Source organism: Ischnura elegans, chromosome 4 (assembly GCF_921293095.1).
Source record: "Ischnura elegans chromosome 4, ioIscEleg1.1, whole genome shotgun sequence".
In the NCBI taxonomy this organism is placed as follows: domain Eukaryota; kingdom Metazoa; phylum Arthropoda; class Insecta; order Odonata; family Coenagrionidae; genus Ischnura; species Ischnura elegans.
Window position 1 is genome coordinate 20,212,798 of NC_060249.1, and position 25,861 is coordinate 20,238,658.

The 25,861-nt window shown below is 38.6% G+C and overlaps 1 protein-coding gene across 1 annotated transcript in view; it reads left to right on the forward strand.

Moving 5' to 3' along the window:
• Positions 1–14,461: 14,461 nt before the first annotated feature.
• LOC124157124 (kin of IRRE-like protein 2) overlaps positions 14,462–25,861 on the forward strand; it is a 154,719-nt gene continuing 143,319 nt past the window's right edge. The window contains exon 1 of the mRNA XM_046531629.1: positions 14,462–17,820. Coding sequence (XP_046387585.1) covers positions 17,760–17,820 — 61 coding nt within the window. The 5' untranslated portion in view covers positions 14,462–17,759. The remainder of the gene's footprint in view (positions 17,821–25,861) is intronic.

Consider the following 25,861-nt stretch of genomic DNA (forward strand, 5'->3'; position numbering starts at 1 on the left):
CCAAGGCTGAAAAAATCAACGATTTAAAGAATAAAGGAAGAAACATATTGAAAAATTACACAGAAATTGAAGACCGATGGGAAAAGAGTCAAGAAAAAGGAAAGGAGAAGATGGAGGAGTTATTGAACGAGCTCGAGCAAAAACTCCGAGACGAAGACGTGGAAATAAAACAAGAATTAGACGAATCATTGCTAAAGGATCAAATGGACCTGGCGTACCTAGACTCATCACCGGCAAAACCGAGGCGAGGAAGTCGGAAACGAGTCAAAAAAGTACCATATTCACCGCCAACTCCGAGGAACAAAAAGAGGGCAGTATCACTAGACAACAAAGAAGGAAAGAAAATAACAATGTCCCCGAAAACTCCAAGGAAGACATCAGACGACGAAGGAGATCGTCGAAAACAGGAGAGAAAAAAAAAAAACACCTCCATCAAACCCCAAGAAAAAAAGGAAGAAAGGAATTACGGAGAGAGAGATTCCATGGTTGAGTCATCCTTAAGCAAAATCTTTTTCGACCCTTCCAATCCAGCTAGTTTTTCGACTAGAGATGCTCTATGGGCTGCATCGGGAAAAAAATTCTCAAAGGAAAACGTACAAAAATGGTTAGAGTCACAAGATAGCTATACACTTCACAAACCGATTAGAAAAAGATTTCGTAGAAATCATTACGAAGTGTCATACATCGATGAAACTTGGCAGTGTGATCTAAATGATATGAGATCTCTGAAAAAATATAATAATGGCTATCAATATCTTCTTACGGTGATAGACCTCTTTTCAAAATATGCATGGGCTAAACCCTTAAAAAATAAGAAACCTGAAAGTGTGATACATGCTTTTCGCTCGATTTTTAACAAACGGAAACCATTGAAAATTCAAAGTGACAAAGGTGGTGAATTTGTTAATGTTAAATTCAAAAAATTTCTCGACGAGCGAGGAGTTAAATTCTTTTCCATAAATAATCCCGACATTAAGGCCTCCATTGTGGAAAGGTTTAACAGAACGTTGAAAAGTAAAATGTATAAATATTTTACAAAAAATAACACTTATAATTACGTGAGTGTGCTCCCGAAGCTACTCAAAGGATACAATGATCGAAAGCATTCCAGTATTGGAATTGCTCCTTCTCAAGTAAACGAATCGAGTGCATTTTCAACTGCTGTGTATCAGTCGAGAAGACGACTTAAGCAAGATGATGGCGGTAGGAAATTTGAGATTGGTGACCATGTTCGTATTAGCAAGGAAAAGTTACCATTCGCTAAAGGTTACACACCGAATTATTCTACAGAAATATTTAAAGTGAAATCCATTTCAAGGGATTTTCTCATACCCACATATAAATTGGAAGATTTAAATGGTGAAGAAATACGAGGTTCTTTTTACGGAAAAGAGTTAGTACGAAGTAGAATAACTGATAATACTGAATTCAAAATTGAAAGGGTTTTAAAACGGAGAGGAAAAGGTGCTAAGCTGGAATATTTCGTTAAATGGAAGGGTTACGACGACAGTTTCAACAGTTGGATATTAGCTTCCACTGTGAAAAGATTGCTTAACAATTAAGCTAATATGAATGATTTTTATATCACACTACTTAGCGACAGTTCGGCAAAATTTTACCCAGACAATTCGATCGCTCATTTTCGCACAAAACTTGCTCGGAGAATCACTCTCAGTGAAAGAGAAAAATGGGTTGTTGGGTTAGTGGAAATATCATTACCACGCGTTAGCGCACCAGTGAGCAATAAGGTGTCTATTCGAATGCTCAACAACGAGCATGAAATCACGTTAACGAAACCAAGATATACATTGTCTTCATTGTTCAGTGAACTTCGAGAGTCCATACCTGAAGACAGGCTATTAGAATATGATATCGAAATAGCAAATTTGGATAAAGGTGATGGTATTTCTAAAGATGCGGTAATCCTTTCACCTAGTAAGGCATTGCCAACGTCTTCATCTGACACATTGGAAATTAAAAGGAAAGAACCACCAAAAATCAAGGAAGAGGAATACGTTGGAATCGTATTTGTTTATAACGATCTCGTGAAACCGCAATTTATAGGCGACACGATGAGTAGATGTTTAAGAGTCATTAACATTGGAAGGGGTAGACATCAAGTATTTCAACAACCGTATTATGTCCCTGTTGAACGGATGGAATTTGATAGTATTGAGATATTTCTGGGAGATAAAATGGGTCTATCATACCCTTTTGAATCGAGCATCGAACCTGCAAGATTGATTCTTCACTTTAAAAAAAAGGAATAATTTTCATAAAGTTCAGTTCCCATCAAGATGTCTACGGATGTAGATCGATACTTGAAATATTACATTTCAAGACAAAAAGGTGGTGAGATTGGTCCCATTTATCGAGCCAGTCAATATAGACAGAAAGGGAACGGATTAGGGAGTTTTTTTAGCGGGCTTTGGCGATCCGTGAGACCTCTTTTCACTAGCGGTTTGAAAGCAGTTGGGGAGGAGGCTGTAAAATCAGGAATTGGTGCCCTCACAGATATCGGTACAAAGCCTGGAAAGGAAATTTTAAAAACTCGTCTTAAAGAGGCGGGTAGTAATTTAAAAAGACGTGCCGAAGAAAAAGTCGAACGAATGGTGGGTGCTGGTCTACGCACGGCAAAGAGACCACGAAAAAAAGCGGCTGTGAATGCAATTCCAATCGTTAAAAAGAAGAGAAAGGTTAAAAAGGTGAAGAGAATAAAACGAAATCCCATCTCAAAGAAGAAGAAGAAAATTAGAAGACCAGTAAGGAGAAGGAAAGGACGTGGGAAAAAACAGCGAGGTGCTGGCATAAGGGATATATTTTCATTATAATACAAATCCAATGAAATATTATATTAGTCTTTCGGCTGGGACGGTGGAAGGTACATCAACGAAAATGACGCAGGTTATCCCCTCGTCTTTGGATATATTTTCTCGTCGTCCCATCCAAGCTAGTATTCTAGGCCACCGAATAGTTGCATACAAACCAGTGACTGCTCTAGATACCTACTCAGAATTAAAATTTTCCATCAAAGGAAACGGTGATAGATATATAGACTTGAACGATATATCCCTGAATATTAAGCTCAAAATCTTGAATGGAAACAAATCGTTCGTGAGTGGTCAAGAGCAACCAGGAATTGTAAATAACATACTCCATTCTCTTTTTGAAAATTGCAATGTGTATCTGAATGGGCGAAGAGTGACAACGTCGGAACATTACGCCTACCGTAGTTATTTGGAAAATCTGCTTAATTATGGAACGGATGCGGCACGTACGCACTTGCAGTGTATCGGTTGGGTACTTGATAATGGAGAAGATTTAGATAGTCTTGAAACAAATACAGGATTAAAAACTAGGAAAGAAATGTTTGAAAATAGCAACCTTATAGAACTGGAAGGGAAACTACATGCAGACGTACTCCATCAATCCAGGCTACTTCTGAACAACGTTGACGTAGACATTGAACTGTCTTTTGCAAAACCTACATTCTTTCTAATGGATAAACCAGACGGAGAAGGAGTTCTGAAAATTGAAGATGCCACACTTTACGCAACTCATTATGACCTTGATCATTCCGTTCTAGTTGCACATGCAAAAATACTCTCAGACGGAATGTCTAGTATTTTACCTTATAAACGTGTTGAAATGAAATCATTCACGATTCCTGCGAATAGCAGCATGTTTAACAATGATAACTTAATTTTAGGCCGGATCCCGAATTTACTTCTAGCCGTTATGATAGAGGATAATGCATTCCTCGGAAAAAGAAATAAAAATCCATTCAATTTTCGTCACTTTAGCCTGTATAACTGTTCTGTTTTTGTCGATGATCAAGAATATCCGTGTGGAGGAATTGAAACAGACTTCGATACAGTACAAAAAAAGTTTTGCACACGTGCTTATAGACAGCTTTTCTCCGCACTGGGATTACACCATGCCGATGGCGGGAACCAAATTACGTTACAAATGTTTCAACATGGATACTTTGTGCTAGCATGGAATCTCACTCGTGATGCTTCCGTGAGTGAAAATCACGTTTCACTATCTCGCATGGGGAATTTACGATTACATGGTAAATTTAAAAAACCCCTCGAGCACGCAGTGACAGTTCTTACTTATGCCGAGTACGATTCTGAAATTTTAATAAATAAAAACAGGGAAGTCACCTTAAATTGGACATAAGCAATTAGGCACTGCGGGCATTATGGATACAAATGGAATTATAAGAGCTCTCACGAGTAATCGAAATACGCGAGCATTTTTTCGAGGAGTTTTCGCATCCGATATTATTAAGAAAATCAACATCAAACCTGGATTATATATAATCAATTTTGATCCTTCTACACGTCCTGGAATTCATTGGGTTGCTATTCATGTGATCAATCTAAAACGCGCAGAATATTTCGACTCATACGCGCTGCCTCCTTTCGTACCCGATATACTAGTTTTTCTTCGTCGCTTTTCCTCGGTAAAGAAAAATAGTAAGCGGTTGCAAAATTTCAAATCTGATTTATGCGGGGAGTACTGCTGTTTGTATGCGTACTTCAAGTCAATAAATCGTACGCTGACCCAATTCACCCGGCTATTTCCCCACCCCGAGCTTAATGATTGTAAAGTGACCTCGATCTTTTCTCGCGTGTTTGGACGTGGACGGATAAATCGCAAATGTAATCCAAGGTCTCAATCTTGCTGCGCATTAGTAGAGACAAGTACTTGGAGAAATAGGTTGCGTAAATTGTGAAAACGATTAGTCATGATGCAGTCTTCCAGGAAAGAAGTCACGCTCTCCTCGAACGGAGTGAAACTCGTGGATGGTCTTACGCTACCTAAAGATATTACCAAGGAAAAGTCTTGCAAGCCATCTTCGAGAAAGCGGAAGATGAGTAGAGAAACGGAAAAGGGAAGTAAACAAAATAATATGAATAAGGGAGAGAAAAAGAAGATATCACCCGATGAATCAGTCTGTATCCAGGTACCTACCGGATTGGACGTGCCGTCAACGTCACTCGTGTTAACCCGAGAAAAGGGAAAGAATCCTAGAAAAAATTATTCGAGGAAGATAGAAAAAAAAACCAGTCGTTTACAACACATAAAATCCTCGATAAAATTACCCTCACCCTTGGAGGATTATAAAGTATTATACTGCCTTGGTGCTTCACTTGGTGGTAAAAAAAATCTTCGCATCGGTTGGGGGCTAAGCGGTGGACGAGCATTTGCGAGAATATCGGATGACTCTGATGTAATTGATCTATTTAACAACGACCTCTACCTTCTTAAACATAACAAACATCACATCACGGAATATTTAAATTCTGGTGCAGTCATTCCAGAATTCCCTAACGGAGTAGCCAATCCTATTTTCTCCGTCTCATTCCAGAAATATTTTGAAATTAATTACGCTGTGTTTTCCATTCAAGGAAAAGAAACAGTTGCATTAAATAAAGAGGAATGGCATGTTCTCGCAAATATGCTAGACAATGTGATACTCGCTGTGGATTTAGTGGATCAAAATCAGATGGATTTGGAACAATACTTCCTACCTTTCGAGCATGCAGCTCGGAGATTGGGTATAGAGGATATGAAGATTATATTCGGAGTGGAGCAAACAATCATTGCCACAACATATTTTCCCCTAGACCCGATGTATGTGGAAGGATGGGCAAAGCTATTATCGACTTCCAAGCATGTGTTCAAGGACAAGAAAAACTGTTTGTGATACGTGAATTGGCAATAAAAGATTTAGATTCCGGTCGAGGAAAGTCGTGGGTTTTTAAACTTCCACCAATTTTTGATAACAGTCGAGAAAATTATTGGCTTGTTAATCACTACCATGGAATTGACCATTGGTTGGGAAATGTACCATATTATCTTTTAAATGATATTATCGAGAATGAAACAATGCCATATAATTTTATCTTTACCAAAGGATTAGAAAAATCAGTTGCGATATCCACGCTCATTAATCGCCCCGTTATAGAGCTGGAAAGATTTATTAACGTGCCTAGCCTCAAAACGCTTCCAGAAGCAGAAGGGGTAATGTGTAGTCTCCGTGTTCATCAGACAAAAAAGTATGCGTGTGCAGTAAAAAATTGTGAAAAATTACAGAGATGGATTAACGAAAATATTGGTGTTAGAAAATTGGATAAACTGTTGCAGACCAATAAAACCTATGTATCGTCTGTATCACCCATGAATTGTAAAAGAAAATTAGTATTAGATGGTGATTGTTGTTAATTTATGTATAGTGTCACTGTTTGTAAACTTGCATGCATGAAATAAAAAACAAAAAAAATTATCTAACACCTCTATCTCTTTCATTTGACGAATTATTTCCTATCGGACCCAGAACCTCCATCGATTAAGGGGAGGGGGGACGATGATGGGGGGTGGAGGGGAAGCAACTTGGGGAAAGAAAATGACGGTCGAAAATCTTGTGATATTGGGAAAACAAACGAGAAGTGGAGGGGTAAATAATTGAATAGCGAAAATAGATAAAAGACAAAAGAGAAACAAGTTAAGATCAATAAAACAAGTGCCAGTCTATATATTAGGAAAATAAACGAAAGGAGAAATAGTAAATAACGTCAGAGAGAGCAAATGATAAGCGAAAATAGATGAATAACGATACGAATACGAAAGGGAAACAAATGACGATCAATAAAACAAGTGACGGTCGATTAAAAAGTCACGTGATAGCGTAATTAAAGATGGCGGAGCGTAATTAATTGTAGGGGGGAGGTAATTAAAAATGGCAGGTGCTGCAGGACGCTTTTTTTCACCCTACTGGTGTCTACTGAAACCGCTCAGTGAACGAAAAAAGATTTTTTGAAAAAAAATTGATTTGATTGAAAAAAGCAGATTTTTTTATCATCCGTTATGTAGGGGTTATAAGCGCAAATAAAAATGAGATATACGTATGCAGCAGAGGAGAGAAAGCTAAAGGTATCATTAAAATTGAGGAAAAATGTGGAATGGGCGAATAATTTTAATTTGGGGAGCAGAATGACTAGCAATGGCTGACACAAGAAAATAATTATATGTAGAATGGTTCAGGTAAAGAGAGCATTCCACGAAAAGAAAGATCCACTTAGAGTGGGAAATTGAAACATAGAAGTAAGGAAATCACTTATATGGACTTAAATTTGGAGTTCTCCGCGAATTAAGGAATAGACATGGCAGCACATATTATCCTAGAAGTGCGATTTGTGACAGCGACTTCCCTTACTTTGACTCTTTGAAATTCACAAGTCAATCCCTCGTCCGGGGACGACCTCTTCTCACGAATAACCTAACCAACCTTTAATTCGGTTCGAAGCACATTGTGAGTCGGGAAACCCTGGCGATTCTCTGGTGGGCGAAGTTCTGATGCGGATTTCTAATGCTTCAATAAATTTCCAGCATCCGTTAGTGGTTGAGTCGTGGTGGTATTGCAATCGGCTTAGCTGGCACTCGACGTTCAGCCATGCGTAGAGTATTGATAACGTATTGTTGTCATTCATTAATTATGTCCAATGTATTTATAAATTGATATTTTTCGTAAATAATCAATATATTTTCAGCTGTACTAAGACTCCTCTTTGTGAGGAATGACTTCCTTCTTGACCAGTCCGTTGTTTTTCACTCGGAAAGGCTCGAAATTATGTGTTTTAGTGAAATTTTGTTTCTAGATGTTTTTATAATCCCACAATTTTTACACCCACGTCCCCAATATATTTTTTTCCTAAGACATAATTAGCACAAGGGAATATGGTACCTTATTAGGTAAAGAAATTGCCAGCTGATAGAGGAGTCCTGGGAGTTGTTCAGAATCTGGGTGCAGCCTTCGTAAACCGCAAACCAAAATGATCGAATTGCGATATAGCTAAGGAAAATGACTTGCCACCCCCACTTCCCTGAGTGTATGCAATTCCCACCTTTGTGGCTAAGATCGGGGTGAGCTCTACCCTGACCTATTGAAACCAACCTTTGAGTTGAAACACTATGTGAGTAAGCTTTCACAAAACATTTTTCAAGTGGCGGTCCTGTCTATGAGTATTATAAAAAAGGGTTATCCAGTCGGCAACTGACTGTGTTGTTACCCACCGCGAATTGAAAAAGGTTTACAATTGTCACCACGTGCGTCACTGACCGTAAGAGCGCTCCAGATTTCTGGGAGGAATAAGCTATTATTAGAGCTGCTAGCCGAAATTTACATTTTCGATGAAGCGATCTGTGGAATTCATGACTTTTCTTTGTCATTCCTCACGAGTGAAGATACTCTATTGGAAATACTGAAAATCAATTGCTCGCACTTTACTCATCGCCGAGCTGTTGGCATGTTTGGAAATGGATTAAAATGTGCCCAAACCGGCAACGGCAGTCAAACTTCTACGGGATGAAATGGGACCTCCTCCATGTAATCCACTTGGTCGTGGTCAGTCGTGCGTAGCATTTTGTTTACACATGGTAGAGCCCAGTTTTAAATTCCAGTGTCTGTATACGCGGCTCCTTGTACTCTGAGGTGGGCACTGGAGCGGATTTCGGCGCCATGGAGTTGGTGACCCTACACAGAGGCGCATCGGCCCGTGACGGCGTGGGGTGAGGGGGATTTTTTTTTGCGGTCCGCGACATCCGAAAGGTTTTTGAAGCGCCCCTGGCTGAAACTGGGCCGCACCAAGGTTAGTGCCGTCAGTGGTGCGTGCAGTTTCCCATGCGACCCAAACCTGTGTTCCTGATGACCCGAAAGACTAGAAATCTATTTTGCGGAGCCGGAGCGTAGAGGCGTAATTGGCAGTGTGCTTGGCTACGATCCAAAGAATCCCAGATTTAAATCGTAGTGAGGCCTATAATCGCCAAAAAAACAAAACTCGTTGATGGCCTAGTGAAAGGAGCGTTGCCAGATAGCGTGGCGAGGTGGTCCGCGTAAAGGAGTTTGTTCTCCTTTGTTTTAAAGGAGGTAGTAGGAGTTTGCATAAGTTCTCTTTGAACGGACGTATTCATTGCATATCGTGAAAAATAACCATGCACAATAATGTCGAAATTTTCTGGCCCTTGAAGTACGCCTCTGTTGAAGTCTGCGTGCATCTTTAATTTGAAAATATAGATAAATTTTTTATGACTAAAGTATCACTAAAGAGTCTGTTGAGGACGTTCTTTTTCAATTAATCGCACGGCTTAGCTCAGGGTTAGCAATACCCTCACTTATACAAACCATCCTGGTGTGGGTATGGATGAGTTAGTGGGATTCATAACTTACAAATAGTAATTTTTCGCGCGGTGTTTATTCTTGTCCAAACGGTCTTGGCGCAGAGTAATCCTCGAGGGTAAAAGTTGAAAATGGGGTAAGTACCCTTGAAAATGATACAGTGCATTTTTAACCGGGTGGATTTAATAACATTCTGTAGAAATATACTATAGCGTTATTCCTCTCAATACTTAACATGGCATATATACTAACATGACGATATTCCAAAAAGTTGATCCAGCAGCGACTAAATAAGAGTTTTTGAGAGTATATGGCGGTGAAGCTATATGTTCGGTAACGGTGTTGGGCAATAATGATAATTAATAATGTAAAGGATAGCCTACGAATGTTAATCGGCCACCGGATAATGTTCGTACGTGTATTCTCGACTGAATATGATTATACTCTGGAGATTGGTTTGGTCTGGTGGCCATTGTATTGGCTTTACACCTCATGGGCCCAGGTTCGAATACCTGTGGTGTCAGAGATTTTTCTTCAGAATCCGCCCGATCCCTACTTTAATAATGTGTGGAGATCATTTGAAAAAGTGCTCTGTCCGTCAGATTAAACGCTAATCAGTGGTCTGCTTGACGCCTTTCGTTAGGAGCAGGCTACGCCGACGCCGGGTCTCTCTCTGCCCTTCCCTCTTGCGGCGAATGACGTAAGATTTCTGTCGTCTCCTCTAAATTAATAGCAAACGAATATGCTTTTCTGTGCATTGTTCCTTGAGTAGGTACTGCTCATATTAGAATGAAAATACTTTGTAAATTTCACATTAATTTTATTGTGAATTAAATTAATGTGAATTAAATTAAATTAATGTGAAATTTACAAAGTTTTTTCATTCTAATATGAGGCAATTTCACGAAGTTACGCCGCAAACCATTCAATTGTTTAGGTACTGCTCATTGATTTGGACTTAAGGTAGGCATAGGCCATAACTAATTGCTTGGTATTTAAGTTAGGGACTGATAATCAGTCTAATTACCTTCATGAAAACCCTCCTTAAACTCCTTCCTCTCCCCACTCGGCCATTAACCCTTAGACTACCAACGGGACACATATGTCCCAGGTAGATTTACAAAACAACCTTTGGGATGTAGGCCTATTATAAACACCTACGATATCGTCCCATTGGTATAGGAAGAGCTTACCGACTTTTAGTTCTTATTTTGCCAACAGATGACAGTACATTGACATTTTGAATAAGATTTTCATTGTCACCTCTGGTTTTATAGCAGAGGAAATTTAGACTTGGCTAGTAATTCTACAATGATAAGTATATAACCATGTTACTTTAGGATACTTGTTTTTTGCACAATATTACCACTCTTCATTTTGCGCAATGATTTATCCCTTGTCACATCTGCAATTATGAGTGCCGACGTGAAATAATTTTTCTGGCTTACCGTTGTTATTTTGACGTTATGAACTTTTACCACATGGTAAATTTTTAGGCTCTGTACGTTGTCTGATAAATAAGTCTGCTATATGTGTCCATGTGATACTGACCACTGCGTCGAGCACTTCTAGATGAGGCTCTTTCTTTCAGTCATTTGAAGCTATTTGAGGATTACAGTGATTTACAACTACTTCTGTGTAACCTCTGGAGTAGATTGATACCAGGTGAGTAAACATGCCACAATGTGATTTGGTGTCCTTGTACATAATTGCTTCCATAACAGCCTTTACATATTCATTTCCATTTTAGTCACAAGAAATGAGCCACAAGAGAAAGTGCAATGAAGAATAATTACTCCAGATGTTGGATGCATCTGACAACAAAATTTCGGTGGGCGAATCATCAAACGAACACGCGTCATCTGGTGATACATCCGACGAAAAATACAGGGTTGATTTTGAAAATAGTAAGGGGAGTGAATATACTGATGAGAGATTTCTGGAAGAGAGCAATGAAAAAGTCCGACGACATCCAAGACATCGTAAGTACAGAGGAAAGCAATAATTCTACCCTTTTATCGACAAGTGACATTCCGAGTGAGATTATGTGGACTACATCAAAGATACAATTCCTTTCGAGACATTGTTGCATACCTGATTGACCTACAATGCCATTGATTTCGGATAGTTGGCCATTGGATGAAATGGACTGTTTTCTCCAATTATTTCCTAACAGCTTATTTATATTCAACAGTCAAAGTACGAATAAGCATTTGGATATATTGCGAAAAAAGGGAAAACATAACATTATGCGAGACACCGATCCTGGGGAAATTATGTTGCTCCTTGGCTCTATGCTCGTAATGAGCTACAACGAAGTACCAAATATTTCAGATTATTGGTCCCACAACCTTTCTTTGGGAAATGAGGCCATCAAAAAATCAATAGCACGAAATAGATTCCAATTTTTATCATCAAAGCTCTAATTCAATGATCCTGAAGAACCTATGGGTTCTTCAAAAACATATTATATTGATGAGGTAATTTCTTGCCTCAAACATACATTTCCTAAGGCAAAGGAAGAAAGTCCGTTCCAGAGCATTGATGAGTCCATGACAAAGTTCAAAGGCAGATCCTCTCTCAAGCAATACCTTCCTATGAAACCAACAAAAAGAGGGATAAAAATTTGGGAGCGCTGCGATGCAGTAACTGGGTATGCATATGATTTGAATATTTACTCTGGGAAAGAATCCGGACAAAACTATTCTGCATTGACCACTCACGGAGAGAGAGTTGTTCTATCTCTATGTAAGACGATAAGAAAACCAGATGTCACACTAATTTTTGACAGATTTTTCACAAGTTTACAATTGATAAATACCATGAAATTTCCATCAGTGGTTACTGCTATCAGTTCAAGAGAACATATGCCGAAGTTCCAAGGAAAATTGAAAAGGGGAGAGTATGAGTTTGTTGTGAATCAGCATGGGACAATAGCAATAAGGTGGCAGGACAGCAAATAAGTTACTGTTCTTAGCAACTTCCACGATACTACAGCGCACACTGCAAATCGCAAACAAAAAGATGGTACAAAGTTGGTGGTAGACTGTCCGGCCGCTATTTGTTTCTACAATAGATACATGGGAGGAGTAGATCTCTCCGACCAAAAGGTTTGCCTGTATGACTTCGCCAGGCGGTCAAAGAAGTGGTGGAAAAAGGTATTTTACAAACTACTAATGCTAGCAGTGGTGAATGCATGGATTTTACACAAGGAAATAACAAAGAAAAATGTAAAACTGCTACATTTCGTTGTTCCACTGGCCGAAAAATTGATGGCAACTGGGAAAGAAAAAAGCTATGTAAAACGCAAAAGATGCAGAGGGAGGCCATCGAAAGCAGCTAAGCTCATGATAAATGTGGGTGACCATCTGCCTATTGAGGGTAACACCAGGAGACGCTGGTCGAGGTGCGCAGAACAAAATGGAAAAAAGAACAAACACTATTTGCTGTATGTGTAACATACCGTTATGTAAAAATTTTTTTACGCCGTATCACACCTAGGGTTCAAAAACTTGATTTGTCTGTTTCATCAATTTTTTTGTCAAACTGAAGTATTGTTTGTTTGTAATAATAGAATTTTTTATTCAACTCTTTATTATCTACTTTTTTCAATTGTAACCCTCATGACGATTTCAATCTCAATCTCTTTTCTTGTGTATTTTGCTTCTTTGTACCTACACGTATGCCGATTTCAAAATAAATGTTTTTCTCAAAACGTATTTATTCCCTTGTATTGGTGTGGATAGTTGAATTACCTTATATACCAATGGGACATGCATGTCCCAACCATAGGTACCAATGGGACATTTGTGTCCCATCCGTAAGTACCAGTGGGACATATGTGTCCCACCCATTAGTACCAGTGGGACATATATGTCCCACACCCCCCTGCCGAAAACACGTGATCTGACATGTAAGAAAATGACCCTATGGCCTCTTGAAACCATAATAAAGAGATAGGAACAAATAAAAAGTTTGTAAATTAAGGAGAAAAAAATGGTAGTCTAAGGGTTAAATTGGAACCCGATGGATCGTAATTTTTAATCCTCATCGGCGGTGTCGCACCGTTATAACTCCTCCAGCTTCTTGCCTTCCTTTTTACTCGACGCAATCTATCGCCGACAATGTCTATTGATTATTTTTTGCAGCCGCGTTCACTAGCCGTTCTAATGAACAATGGTTTATCCTAACCAGTTAATTAACAACGGATTTAATTGTTGGTGCATGTTTTATGTTGTCAGTGTAGTTTGTTCTCTCAAGCAAAAATTTAAAATTATGCATTTCCAATTTTAATCATTCCATAACATGTCTTTAATGTATGCAAACTGATATTTTACGTTAATTTTTATTTTTATTATCTATTTCATTCTATTTTCAATTTAAAATTAATATTTCTCTAAGCATATCGTAGCATATTTTGTCATGAAATTTTATTACCTCATATCCCTTCATTAAAAGGTATTAGCCTCTTTCCTATTCGGCTTCAATACCTTCAAATCCGCACCTATTTACGCCTTGTCCCTCTTACTACCTCATTTAGAGTTTTATATTAGGTGTTGTATGCTGTTTTTAAGCTATTCATCACAAATAAATCACTTCGTATTTATCCTTACACCTTGATAATATTACTCTGTAATTACACCATCGTTGGTAAAAATGAAAACAATAGTGGAAATAAGGGAGATGCCATTTCTTGAAGCCCTTCTCATTGTCAGACTTATACTCTGACTCTTTAAATTTATTCTCACTTGTTACTTTATTGTATTCTATCTGTTCCGACGCAAAGATTCTTCATTTACTGGTAACTTCCATTCCGAGGGCTAACATTTCGCGTATTTATGGTTACAAATTAAGTATGGAAAGGTTGTCTCTGGCAATATTATTGACAAAATCTCTCTACCCATTATTTGTATTATTAATACGTCGCCTGTGTGTTACTTCGTTGAAACCAGTAAAGGATAATGAATTAATTAGGGCGTAAAATTACCAACTAATTTATTTATTGCCGTGGCTAATAAATGGCCTTCTTCTCCCCTCCTGCCAGTAGCTGACACTCTGGGGGCCATCTCTACCCTTTCCACTCGCCTCCTTTGCCACCCCCTCCATTTTGGTTCCGCTCTGCGCAATCCCCCCCTCCTCCTCCTTGACTCCCCCTCCTCGCTACGACGCCGTCAAACGCGACGCTCCACCCCCACCCTCCCCTCCAAGGGCGCTCGCTCCACTTCCCCTCCCTTCCCTGTCCTCGCCTTTTTCCCCGGCAGTGTTCCACCGACCGCGGCGCATGTGGTCGCCTCGACGCGGCTGGTCTCCTTGCGGCTGTTCAATTCGATCCCTCGCATTTATCCGCCAGAGTCGAAATGAAACCGCGGGAGCAGTATTACGGGCCACCCCCTGGCCGTGCGCCAGTAGTGCACCACCACTCTTGAGACATCGCGTCGGCCGAGCTACTCAGCCCTGCCTCCTGGGGAAGGTCTTCTCGCGATCGGCACGCGCCGTCCGCGTCTGGCGATTGTCTGCTGCGAGGGAAGCGTGACCGCTGGGCTCATCGCCGCCCGAGTGGGGTGCTCGCGTGTGCTCGAGAGTCGAAGTGAGCGTGCTCGAGAACACTTGACACGCGTAGGTGCTCATGCCGTTGGCTGAAAGTGCGGTCGGAGCGAAGGGTGTGACTGAGTTACCATCACATTTCTCATCGCCCACAACCGACACGCTTCGCTTCTTCGATTGTGATTCCCAATGATATCTAGCATTGCCTTCAAGACACCCCCGTGAAGTGTCATGAGTTGTTGTTTTGGGATGGCTGCCGGTGATTCTTCGACTGTGTCTTCTTATCGACAGATCAGCTGATTTTTACGAGTGCGGAAATTCATCATCTGTATCAAGAGCAGTTATATCTGAGCGATTCTCAGTTATGTCATGCATTGCGTTTAAAAAAAAAACGCCCTCGTGAAGTGCTATAAAATATTGTTTCGGAGGACATTCAGTTATCCATCGGCTGCCTCTTTATAACAAGAGAAAACTTGATTAGATGACTTAATCTAACAGCTGTAGACAAGAACAGCTGATAAATCAAGGTGCTGCTGGTGAAACAACTAGCGGTTTTTGACGTTCTCTGCGCCTCCATAGTCTCAGAGAATTGCTCCCTAGTCGTATGTCCGCCGCGCGTGTGACATAAGTGTGCAGAAATAACGAGGACTTGGCACGGGTGCTAGGCGCGATCCCTTTCGCTTGCGTGTGTGTCCTCTCCTTCTGTGAGCTCGCTGCCAAAGAGCGCCCGCCGCTGCCTTCGCTTCCGGTCGTCGGCCGCTAGGGGGAGCTACTGGTCTTGTGGGGGGGCGTGCATCGCAAGGGGACCCCGTCGACCGTGTGGCGTGCTTTCTGCCGTGGTATGCGAATTGGCCAGCGGGCGGGAGAAGAGATATTCGCCGCTTAGACGAGACTCCTTCGCTGAGAAGAAGCGGAACAAAACATCTTACGTCGCCTTCCTCTTCGCACACTTCTTATCTTCCGTTTTTTACGAGCCAGAAAGCTGTACTGTGCTCTTTAGAGGGTGACTCATCGTGTTCTAAACTGTTATTTTTCGTGCTTCAGAAGTGTAAACAAAATAGTCGAAGAGAATGTGGTGTGAGTGATATTTGGAAAGTGGCGAAGGTTGTGTTGGGAAAGAGTCGTAAAATGGGACAGCATTTTCAGGAGCTAAACGTTCAGGGATAGCTTTTCCTACTTCCTTCTTCACTTACTGAGTTATCTTTTCTTTTGCCAAATACTACTACGTACTCCCTTATTTTCTCGACGCCGTGAATACTAATTTTTTCTCATAGGTTTTGAGCATTTGATGCCAGATGCATCTGCAAGGAATATGAGGATATATAGCGAAGGATTGTTCGAAATATTTTCACGTTAGACCTTTACTAACACAATCCCACTTTTGTGGTAGATTTTTTTTAATCCGAGAAACGTTTATGTTTCTGTGAGACAGCGCGTAAGATTTTTATAATTAAGTCCTCAAAAGGGTGGTTGTGGGAGAGGACTTCCACTGATGATAGTCTTGATAGAATTTTTATTGCATATTCATTGAAATACGTAATTTTCATATCCAGGAGGCACGTAATTACTTCGCCGATCAATTTTGCTCTTTCATCTATTATATTCTTAGCCTTTTCGGTGATATTCATTAATCTCCTCTCTACATGTGCTTATGGTAAGAGGTCGGATGACGTTTGTGACTATCAGGTTTCAGCCAAACAGCCTGTCTTTTATTTTACTGAAAGCAAGGAAGAAATGCTATTGAGAAAATACACTTATCCTGTTTAGGGAATTAGTCCTATCGTAAAATATTATCCAGTGAGAATAATCTTCAGAAAGGATTTTATACGCTGCGTCGATCAATTACTCTTGGTCTTTGTCGCGCTTCATACCCCCTCATGTATTCTACGCTTCGGCACGTAACGAAATTCCAAGGGATCTGACATCGTTAATTTTGCGAGGGTCCTGTAGTCGCCACTGGCCTTCCACTTTTCCGGAAATAAAGAAGAAAGCCTCATTCAGAGAAGTGAGTTTGGTCCCCACTTTGCAAATATCCATGTGCGAAGATGTGAATTAATTTTTAGGTGACTCTCATGTAAAATCCTATTAAATAGGGCGAATGGTCATTTCAACACAACTTGTGGTATTTTCTTTCTTTATTTTTGGTCTTGTAAGATAATGAGAGTATTTTTGTGTGCTAAGGGAACACTATTTATTCAAATAGAAATTTTAACCTCCAAGATAATCATTAATTGTTCTACTCCATTTTTATATAATCTTCCAAACTCGGAGGTGTTAGTATAAAGAGAAAACTTCTTGATGCTACCGCTAAGAATTCATGTATTTCAACTCTTTACCTAAGTCTTGATGAGTCTATGTCAAGAGTTTAAATTAATTAAAAGCAACTGATGCTTTATATGTAACTTATTACGTATCAATGTTCTTACCCTTTTCGCCGTGTGATAACTTCGGCAGGAGTGCGAGTATTACGTGTTTGGTTGTGTTTTTGAGTGTATATATTGAACTTAGCACAATCTTTGAGTTGATCTCAGATAAGTTTTGAGGGTGGGCGAAAGATACGGAATAAAGAACATCTCTCCTGGGCCCTGCTCAATTTTAAAGTGGCAAGCAGGATGCTTTGACTTAATCCATCATCGTAACTTGTATTATTTCCCTCATGACTAATAATAAAAATCGTATTTTATTGAAAAATATTCCCATAGTGGAAAATATTGATCTCTGAGTGTCGAATTAGTGTACTGAGTAATATAGCAGTTATCTTTTTGTATAAACCTCTTCATTGAACAATTTTAGCTTTGTACTAAGCGGAGAAAGTGCTTGCTATTTTGTGTGCTCGTGTGCGTATTAATCAACATATACGTGAGGTGAAATAGCTCGTGTGTTGATCTGGCTCAGTGAACTTGCATACGAGCTCCAACGGCCAGGATTGCTTCACAGGAGTGCAAGGAGGAATACGAGGCGAGGATTTGGGTGAAGGTCGTGCGGAGAGGAAGTAACGGGGTAGCAAGGAAGACGCATAGCTGCGAACATGGGGCGATTCGGAAGATGTCTTGGATGGATGCTGCTCTGCACCTTGGCTTGCTTCAAAGGTACGCCATTGATGAGGATGACTGTATATATATTATAGTGTTACTGACCACTTCTGTTTTCATATTTCTTTTGAAAAAATTCTTGAAGATTCGATCAATAACCATCAAAATTGCCTTGCATCACTTTTTTGTGTTTAAAGTATCCTAGGCATAGGAAAAACGTAACACTCTCCCTGCCATCAATCGCAAAGGTATCATAACATTCATCCTAAGTTTTGCATCAAGATACAGAAGTTCATTGTTCTGATTTTCATTTTCTGTGAATTGCATTTTGTTGTGGAATTTGTGGTAGCTGAAATGTTTCAATGGTATTTGGAAACAAGCTTTTTCTACCAAGCCACCCTAGTTTTTCATTAGCGTATTTATATAAACGTTAATTGCGTTAAAACTGTGTTTATAAGCAAAGGATGCTTCATAAGGGAAGCAAAATGTTCGCAGGGAAAGGTAGCCAACCATTGGACAAAACCTGTAATAATTTTAAGAGATATATATTATCACTCCTTGGCCGTATAATAATTTCTGTCGTAATGGAATCATGGGTTAATCGCTAGGGTGATAACATTGCATAAAATGTATCTATTTATGCCAATTATTCATTCGTAGTGACTATTGCTCTGCTATTCGGAGAAGAAAATTAGCGTAAATTATGTGAACTTTCTTTGATTCCAAGGTATATGGTAGATAAGAATATATATCTTTATCTTTATTATTATTATAGGTGTAAATGAATTGTGGGTAATCGATTTGGCGATAAATTTATGGTAAATACGTATGGTATTTCTGTCATTGTCTAGTACATGCTAGTGATTTGTTAGGATTTACTTTTCTTGACGAACAAGTACGGAGAGTTCAGGTACTACCCCATATCAAACCCCGTAGTTCAGTCATCGGTTGAGTTAGAGATTTTATTGCTGTAGGCCCACACCTCGATTGCCATACATAAATACAGAAAAATAACAAGCTGCCGACAAAATAGGGACCTAGTGTAACTTGGCCCATAATAGCCGGCGCTCGCGCTCCAATTCACTTCTCCTCATCTTGTGAAATATTCGATTCACTCACTGAAGATGATAGTTGCTCCAATAGCGATGAAACTTCGGATATCATGGACCACACCACCTGGCTAAAACTCGTGGAATGTCAGTGGCTGCCGTATTTTTACAGCTATCCAGTTGATATCTAAGGAATTTTGAGTGACAACAGTGGTTAAAATATTTTCCAACAAAATATTTCGAACAAAACTTATTCAAATATTCCGCGGAGTAAATTTTAATACCAGAAACATTCGTTAAGTAATATTTATAATTAGAAATAAATTATATTTCAAATAAGCTTATAGCTTCGCTTAGTTTTTTCCCCTCAAAGTATCTTTCCATGAACAGTACTGAATTTTTATAAATATTTTTACTATTTGAGTTAGGGGTAGAACATTTTCGGCGAAATTAAATCAGTTCCTACTACTAAAAAATTTCTGTTGATGTTTCTTTAGTTCGACTACATTCCTGTTTTTTACGATTTTGCTTTCGTTCAAATGGAATGATATTTTGCGATATCCCCTTTGGTCACCTTTGGTCACCAGCGCCTAGCGAGCAGCCAACTGCATTTCTTTGCACATTTCTGCCGAAAATGGAAAACTTTTGGTGACAAATGGAATTAAGGATGGAATTTTATTAAAAAATATTTATTTTCGGTGCTCTCGTAGATTTTTAAAAATATGCACCCAATAAATTAAAGTGGGCAATGAGTTGATAATCTCTAAAACTCAGGCTGAAAGTTGAATGGAATCTTTAGATTAGGGATTAAATGTTCGTAAGTCTCTTTTTCTTTATTTATCCAAATTTACTAATCAATATCGTTAAAGGGATCATTCGTACTAATAAAAATCATTCTCATAAAAATTTTACCTTCCTTAAAACATTTTTCTAAAGTATGTTTTTAAAATTGTGTTGATAACATAATTTATAATAGCTTTAACTGTTGCTCCTCTAATTCCAAAAGATTGAAATAGACCGATAAAAAGAACCAATAAGTTACTAAAGCCATAAGGTCAGTGAAAACGTAATATAATATGGATAATAAATAACAGGCATAATCACAAATCAATGGTGAATAATTAATGTATCGATGGCTAAATTCTAACAACACGTATCTCAAAAATAGCAACTTTTCAGGAGAGCAAAATAAATATTTATTTTTAAAATTATATTTAATTTTAATTGTAATTAGAAACCAAAAATAAATAAAACTGACAAAGAAGCATGCGTTTGAAAACAAAGACTTGTTTTTGTATGATTTTTTAAAAACAGTATTTGCAATATTAACTCAGACCGGCCAAATTTTGAGATAAGTGTTGTTAGAACTTAGCCATCGATATGTTTTCCCAAGTTTATGAGAAGCTTTGCGTGTTCGATTGCAGGCTCACTATTCAGAAATCAGTCATAATATCGGTGTGAATTTAATACTTTTCCTTAGTATTACATTTCGCTCTAAGGAAAAAAATGGCGGAATGAGGCGCGATGTTGACCTCCCGGAACTCCATGAGTTGACCTCGTGTTTGCGGGCTTGATTCGTCGTGCGCTTACCGCCCGCACAGGACGTCCTTTATCGCGGAGACTTGGCTGCGAACAATGAAAGCGGCTCAGGGGGCCTTCTGACCCATTGTCCTCGAGTCCTCCGTCAATGCGGCTTCCGTCGTTGTTCTGGCCAGCGGAAGTATCCGGAGAGACCGCAGTCGCGGTCTGCTTCTGCCCAGTGGCGAATTTGCTCCCTGGGGAGGGGAGGAAGACGTTTAAAGGGAGCTTGCAAGTGGCGTACACGAGTACGATCGAAATGTAATAGCAGGTATTGCCTTCTTGCAATCTTGTAGTTAGCAGAATGCTATGCTTTATTCGTTACAATAAAATTAAATAAATAATAAATAGATTAAATTAATAATTTAAAAAATAACTGAAAAAAAGTGTGGTATGCAGGAAAATTCATTGCGAGTATTTTAAGAAAATATACAGTTCGAGCCATGAGTTTGCATATTCCATTCTGTAGTGAGTCAATCAAAAATATTGTATTATTCACTCTTTTTTAGCTGCTTTAAACAGGGCATGAATTTGCGCTTCTTCAAGCCGCATATTTTTCCAAAACCGGAGTGTAGCCATTTGAGAATAGGTTTATAGCCTATTTTTCGACTTCGTTTTTATGATATTGCTTTTGCGATAAATCACTTCTCTACTTTGCAAGAAGCATTTGCATGGCGGAAAGCATTGAGCTCGAAAAGTAATAATATTGATTGGTCCGTCATTTTCGCATGAACACAGTTTTAAACGCTGTATTTGTAAATAAACTAATAAATCCTGGAAGTCGCTGTTCTACAATACATATCTGTGCAACATTATATGTTCTGTACGCATCGTACAGAACGTATGTGTTACGTTCTCGTTGTCTTTTCGATTCGAGTAATACTTTATCAGCGGGACCGCGATGACTTGGTAGTATGTAATTGAAGATCAGTTTACTTTAAAGTGAAATGATTACCAACAATTTTTAATTTTTTTGTTGATATTGAGGAATTCAAACTCAAGGGGCGAGTTCTTAGTCATGTTAGGTTTTGACGTTTTTATAAATTTCTCGGTCCAGGGGAATTTATTTTTCATTCCAATACCAAGTTAATAGAAAATTTAGAGTAAACTTTAATGCGGCAATTAGAGAAAATTCTTTTTCGCTGCCTTTATAGCTCATGACGTTATCAAACATTCTTCCGCAGAAATAGCAACAAACTGTCGCACGCAAGGTATTTTAGCCGAGTTGTTTCGTAGCTGAATCCATGTCTTTTCCGGAGTTAGCTTCTAATTTCTATGTTATATGCATGTTAGTTTTCATATCTTCTTCCATGATTCACGGCTAGACATAACAGCAGTCGGGTGAAAAGCGCATGATAAAAAAATGACTACGACATTACGCATTCCTAATTTTTACGCTAATTTTCCTTCAACTTAGCCAGGAAACACGCTATTTTTCTACGAACACCATCATTGACGAATGATTACTGAATTCTCACGCCAAGTACTTCCTAAGGATAATTTATCGCTAATATGTGTATTTATCGGCCTTTATTGATTCGTGGCTTCTGCTAAATGATGGAAAAAATTCTTCAATATTCTCTTATCTAGGGCATCGATTCAAAGGTTGGAAACACCTTTTAATACATTTCTAAGTATTTTTAGTGCTAGGAAAATGTGGTATGCTGCAGTTGTCACGGTGACCGGTTTTTTTCGTCACCTTTTCGTTATCGGTCGATACGTCTTATCGAGCGTAGAGCAGTCACACAATGATTAATTATTGTTGTCTTCTATTGCATTAAATAATGCATATTTGTGATCGATATGGTTTGCAACTTTTATTTCGTTTTCGGAGGAAAAGAGACATATTTCAAAAAATTACTATCCCACAGAAGCCTTTTAGCGGTTTAGTTTCCTGTCTTGAGTAATTATAATGCATTTATGCTTGGAATTAGCTTAATTAATTTTAGGGCATAAAGATAAGTCCTTGCTTTTTCATGCCTTCATTCTTTTGAACTTGCCTCCCGATTAGTGCCGATTTTTCCCGCTCTATTGTTTGGCGGCATTAAAAAAATAACATTTTCTCTGTCGAATTCGGAATCAATATCGCAGTCATTTTATCCGTAATGAATCAAAGTATCGTATAATTTAGGATACATATATGGAGAAAGCGATACCCGATACGATTATTCTGAAGCGGCCCAACTCTAAGATCAGTACCTGCAAAAAACCTTCTCTTAATGAAGTGTTAATGCAGACGATAGCATGCAGGTATCCGATTAAAAAGTTTCATTCGTCCTGCTACCTCTAAAAAAATTGGAATTACATTCTTTTGGGTCACTCACCTTCTAGCATCGCGTGACAATAACGGTCCCAGCCATGTTAATTATTCCACGTGAAGACATGCAAAAAAATTTTATCCTTCCATTACCTGCTATGCTATTCCTTCGAATTAAAGTGTCATCGACCAAATTATACTGCAGTATGTTGATTGGCCATGAGAAATTTTCAGTAAAACTTTTGATACACACCTTATTTATAGCTTACCCAAAAATTATTTAAGGCAAATTCGAAAAAAAAATTAATTATCCTCAAAGTAGAAAATCGAACACGATTACTCTCAAACCATTTCCCAATGTTTATGAATACGCATTCTCACATTTACTGTAACTCGAAGACTTGAGGCCTAATCTTGCTGCCCATAAACGTTTGCTTGACTCAGAACTGATCTCAATTAAGATTCCCCTTTACTCTCCAAGTTCTGATTTCCACTTTTACAAAAATGAAAAATGTATGTGAAGAAAAGGAATTATGATGATTCCGGTTCAAGTGAGGTTTTTAAACGGAGTTTGCCGTGAAATTTCACGATAGAGTGAAATGGAAGTTTATGTTACGCTCAACGGTCCTAAAAAGTAAAAATATCTCATGATATTCCGTAATATATATTTCTCAATATAAGCTACTGTTTTCATTTTATAAAGAGCTGATTTGCATTAATTATAAGCATTGAGTTTTGATACGGTCGTGTTTGCCATCCATGCGCATGCGCGTAGCTTCAATATAGATCTTTGTATGAAAATGACGACGCAAGTAGTTGCCGGTGTCACATTATATTTGCTATGGGTGGCATCGAAAAGCACTTATTCCTTAAAATTTTCAAAAACCCCTTCTTCTATCATGCCTGATAACGTAATTTGTGGCCCTGCAACTCAAAAAAAAAGCGAATGAAATTTTCAAGAAATAATTGCATCAAAAGTTTTGTTATATTAATTGCTAGAAAATTTCATTCGTTTTATTCCTACACTGCACATGACGTCTATCGTAATGTTTGAGCGGCCTCATGAAAGTGGCATAAACACGCGAATTTTCTTTCCAAAATTTTCAAAGGTTTTAAAACCAGTGTTATGCAGGGAATATAACACAGTAATTTTCTTAGTTTTTAATTCACTACTTGACGAGATAAGCTTAGAGTGCATGTTCAACTTATTTATCTACCTGGATGCGATTGAATCATAATCATATCTGGTTGATCGATTCCTAGTCGGAGAATTGGTGGAATCGAGACTTGGCTTTTGGAATCGACTCGTTCTTAAACGAACTCATTAATGACATAGGAAGGGAAGAGTCGAACGTTGAACTAAATGATAACGCATCTGTTAGAGAGTCAATGCAACCATTGGAATACCTGGAAATAAGTTTTTAATTGCATCTATACTTGATTTATTTTACATGAAGCGCTGAATCTACCCCATTGATTGTCCCTCAGCTGCTTACGGAGGTGCAACTAATGAGCATCCTTTTCAGTCAGCCAATGCCATTGAGTGGAGTTCCGCAATTAAGCACGATTTGCAACTCAATATTTCTCCCGCATCATAAAAAAATACGGAGTTTTGCCCTCTATTACATTGGGATCCATTGGGGTCTTCCGTTCTTGCTTCTCGCTCGCTAACCTCGACATTAGACGGAGGAACATAATGGCCTCACCTACTTTGTAATGCGGTTATTTTCGGCGAATCATTCAATTAAAATTATAATTTTTCTGACCATCCTCTTTTGCCATTGCTGCCGGTCAAAACGATAAAAAATGTATGCACATTAGGTAGTTAATATAATTTTTTAATATTTTTTTGATCACGGTTACATAGAGGAAAGAGAAGGAAGAGTTACTCAATTAGAATGACTGTGAGTATGCGAATTAAATACAATGTATGAGCTGGGATGAATGTAAGTAGATGAACTAAATGCAATGACCATTTGAATTTTTCTTGAGAGACTACTTCTAATCGCTCGTTTTATCACCAACGGATCAAACTCAAGAGAGAGGGTTTGATGTCTTTATTTTTCCAGCTGAAAATACAATATTTGTGTATCATACATAATAAAGAATTATTTCGCGGAAAGAAAGAATTTAGATTCATGCTTTGATAGAGCTATCAGTTGGCCATGAATAAAACAATTTATGAAATACAGTTTTCGTTTAATCTTCGGTTAAGTATATAAAGGTGGCCAAAACATATAAGTATTTAAAAACCATTTTTAGAACAGGAATTATATTAGCTAGTAATATACAAAAATTATAACATAAATAAATTAAGACCCTCTGCCAAAAATACGGCACCCATTTCGTTGAGTTGAAATCATTTATGCATGAAATTAAGCACATTGACGCTTGGCCTGTTTATCAATGCAAGTAGTGGTGCCTTTTGAGTAGACACGCAATGCAATACTCCTCTGCACCCTGTCCGGCCCTGGTAGTCAACTTGGATGATTCGAAAACCGGATCTTGGAACCTAATGTCCGTCCGCCATTCTATCATTCTCTCCCCCTCCCATGAAGGCTTGAGTTTCCACGGTTGGCCGTGGATTCCACTTCCGTGCAGTGGATTGCATTGCGAGAAGGTTGGAGACAAAAGCCTTCATGTCTATTCAACGTGGCTTGCCTGCTACCGGCAATGCGTGAACATAACGTAGAGGCATTATCGGGGGAGGAAGTATTGCCTATGCCGCATCAGAGTACTTCAGATTGCATTATCAACTGCACCTCCTCACCCAGTCAGCGAATAAAACTTATTATGCGTATGAAAAATCGGTTTTGTTTTTCATAATCGAATGAATAATGCAGGGCAAGCAGTAGTTCCCATGTATTACCAAGTATTTTATGGTTATTGAAGACAAGAATTTAAAAATTGGAGGCAATTATACGCAGCGTTCTACCAAATGGACTACCTTGAAATTTGGACCGTCTTGAAAAATTTTCATTTCCTCTTACTTCTCTTACTAATTTATGAAAATTAACACCGTTTAATATTAAAATTGTTTCACATTCAAGGAAAAATCATTTTTTATTCGCATTCATTTCTAATAAGATTTTAAAATGTTTATGTCAGTCGTACCTCGTACTAAAGTTGGTTCCAACTAGCCATGAATTAGTGAGATTAATGACTCGACATCTTATAATCTCGCTTGAAATGTATATTCCATTTTAATTAAAAA